At 61.4% G+C, this 839-nt stretch overlaps 1 protein-coding gene across 1 annotated transcript in view; it reads right to left on the bottom strand.

Moving 5' to 3' along the window:
• The window catches only part of LOC104506443 (tripartite motif-containing protein 7-like), a gene marked incomplete at both ends in the record, with an annotated part of 3077 nt that overhangs the window by 1974 nt on the left and 264 nt on the right, over nt 1-839 (bottom strand). The window contains 2 exons of the mRNA XM_010147386.1: nt 168-190; nt 641-839. Coding sequence (XP_010145688.1) covers nt 168-190; nt 641-839 — 222 coding nt within the window. The remainder of the gene's footprint in view (nt 1-167; nt 191-640) is intronic.

The raw sequence follows: 839 nt of genomic DNA, 5'->3' as shown, positions 1-839 counted from the left end.
TGTTTCCTCCGGAAGGAGCCTCAAAACCCCCCTCCCCGCGGCAAAAACACACCCCTTTGCGTGAAAGGTGGGTTTTTGGCCCAAAATTAACGCCGGGGGCGGGCGGGATGCCCGGAGCGGCGTCGGCCTTCCCCTGGTTCATCCCGGAAGGGATGAGGGTCACTCACCTGCTTCCAGCCGGGACAACACCCTGGAGAGAGCGGGGAAAAAAAGCAAAGCTCATGAGTACAAATCCATCTCTTTTACCCCAAAGCGCCCCAAAACTTCCCCAAATCCACCCCCCCAGGGCTGTGCCGCGGGCATCGGCCCTTGGCCGCTGGCGGAGCGTGGTTCGACTCGGAATTTCTAACAAAGCGGGAGCCAAAATGCTGCTTTTTGAAGGAATTATGGGAAAAAAAGTCGCCCTTGGCGTCAAGCGACTGAACCCGCAGGGATTCCGGGATCACGAGGCGAATAACACTCGGGATCGTTCGGGTTATTTCGCGGTGCCGGAGGGAATCCAAGCGCCTTCGCCCCACCAGGGACGGATTTTAGCCTCCGAAACTCTGCCAAAACGGGGCTTTTCCAACCAAAAAACCAACCCAACCCAGGCGAGAGGAAACACCACGGGGGGGGCAGCCCCAGCGCGGCATTCACCCACCCGAGCGGCTCCCAGCCCCCTCCCAAAGGGATTTGCATCCCAACGCCAGGTTCTCCCGGGTTTTCCACCCCGGTGGGGAGGCCACATCCCAGGAATGTCACCTGGCCAGGCGGCTTTCCCGGGCCGCTCTCCCCTCCTTGCTCGGCCAGCAGCTTGTCGAGCGGGGCGATCTCCTCGGCGAGCCGGGACACGCTCTCCT

Source organism: Eurypyga helias, unplaced genomic scaffold (genome assembly GCF_000690775.1).
Source record: "Eurypyga helias isolate BGI_N326 unplaced genomic scaffold, ASM69077v1 scaffold38132, whole genome shotgun sequence".
Classification (NCBI taxonomy): Eukaryota; Metazoa; Chordata; class Aves; order Eurypygiformes; family Eurypygidae; genus Eurypyga; species Eurypyga helias.
The sequence above is the reverse complement of the archived record's forward strand: the minus strand, read 5'-3'. Positions and strand labels throughout refer to the sequence as shown.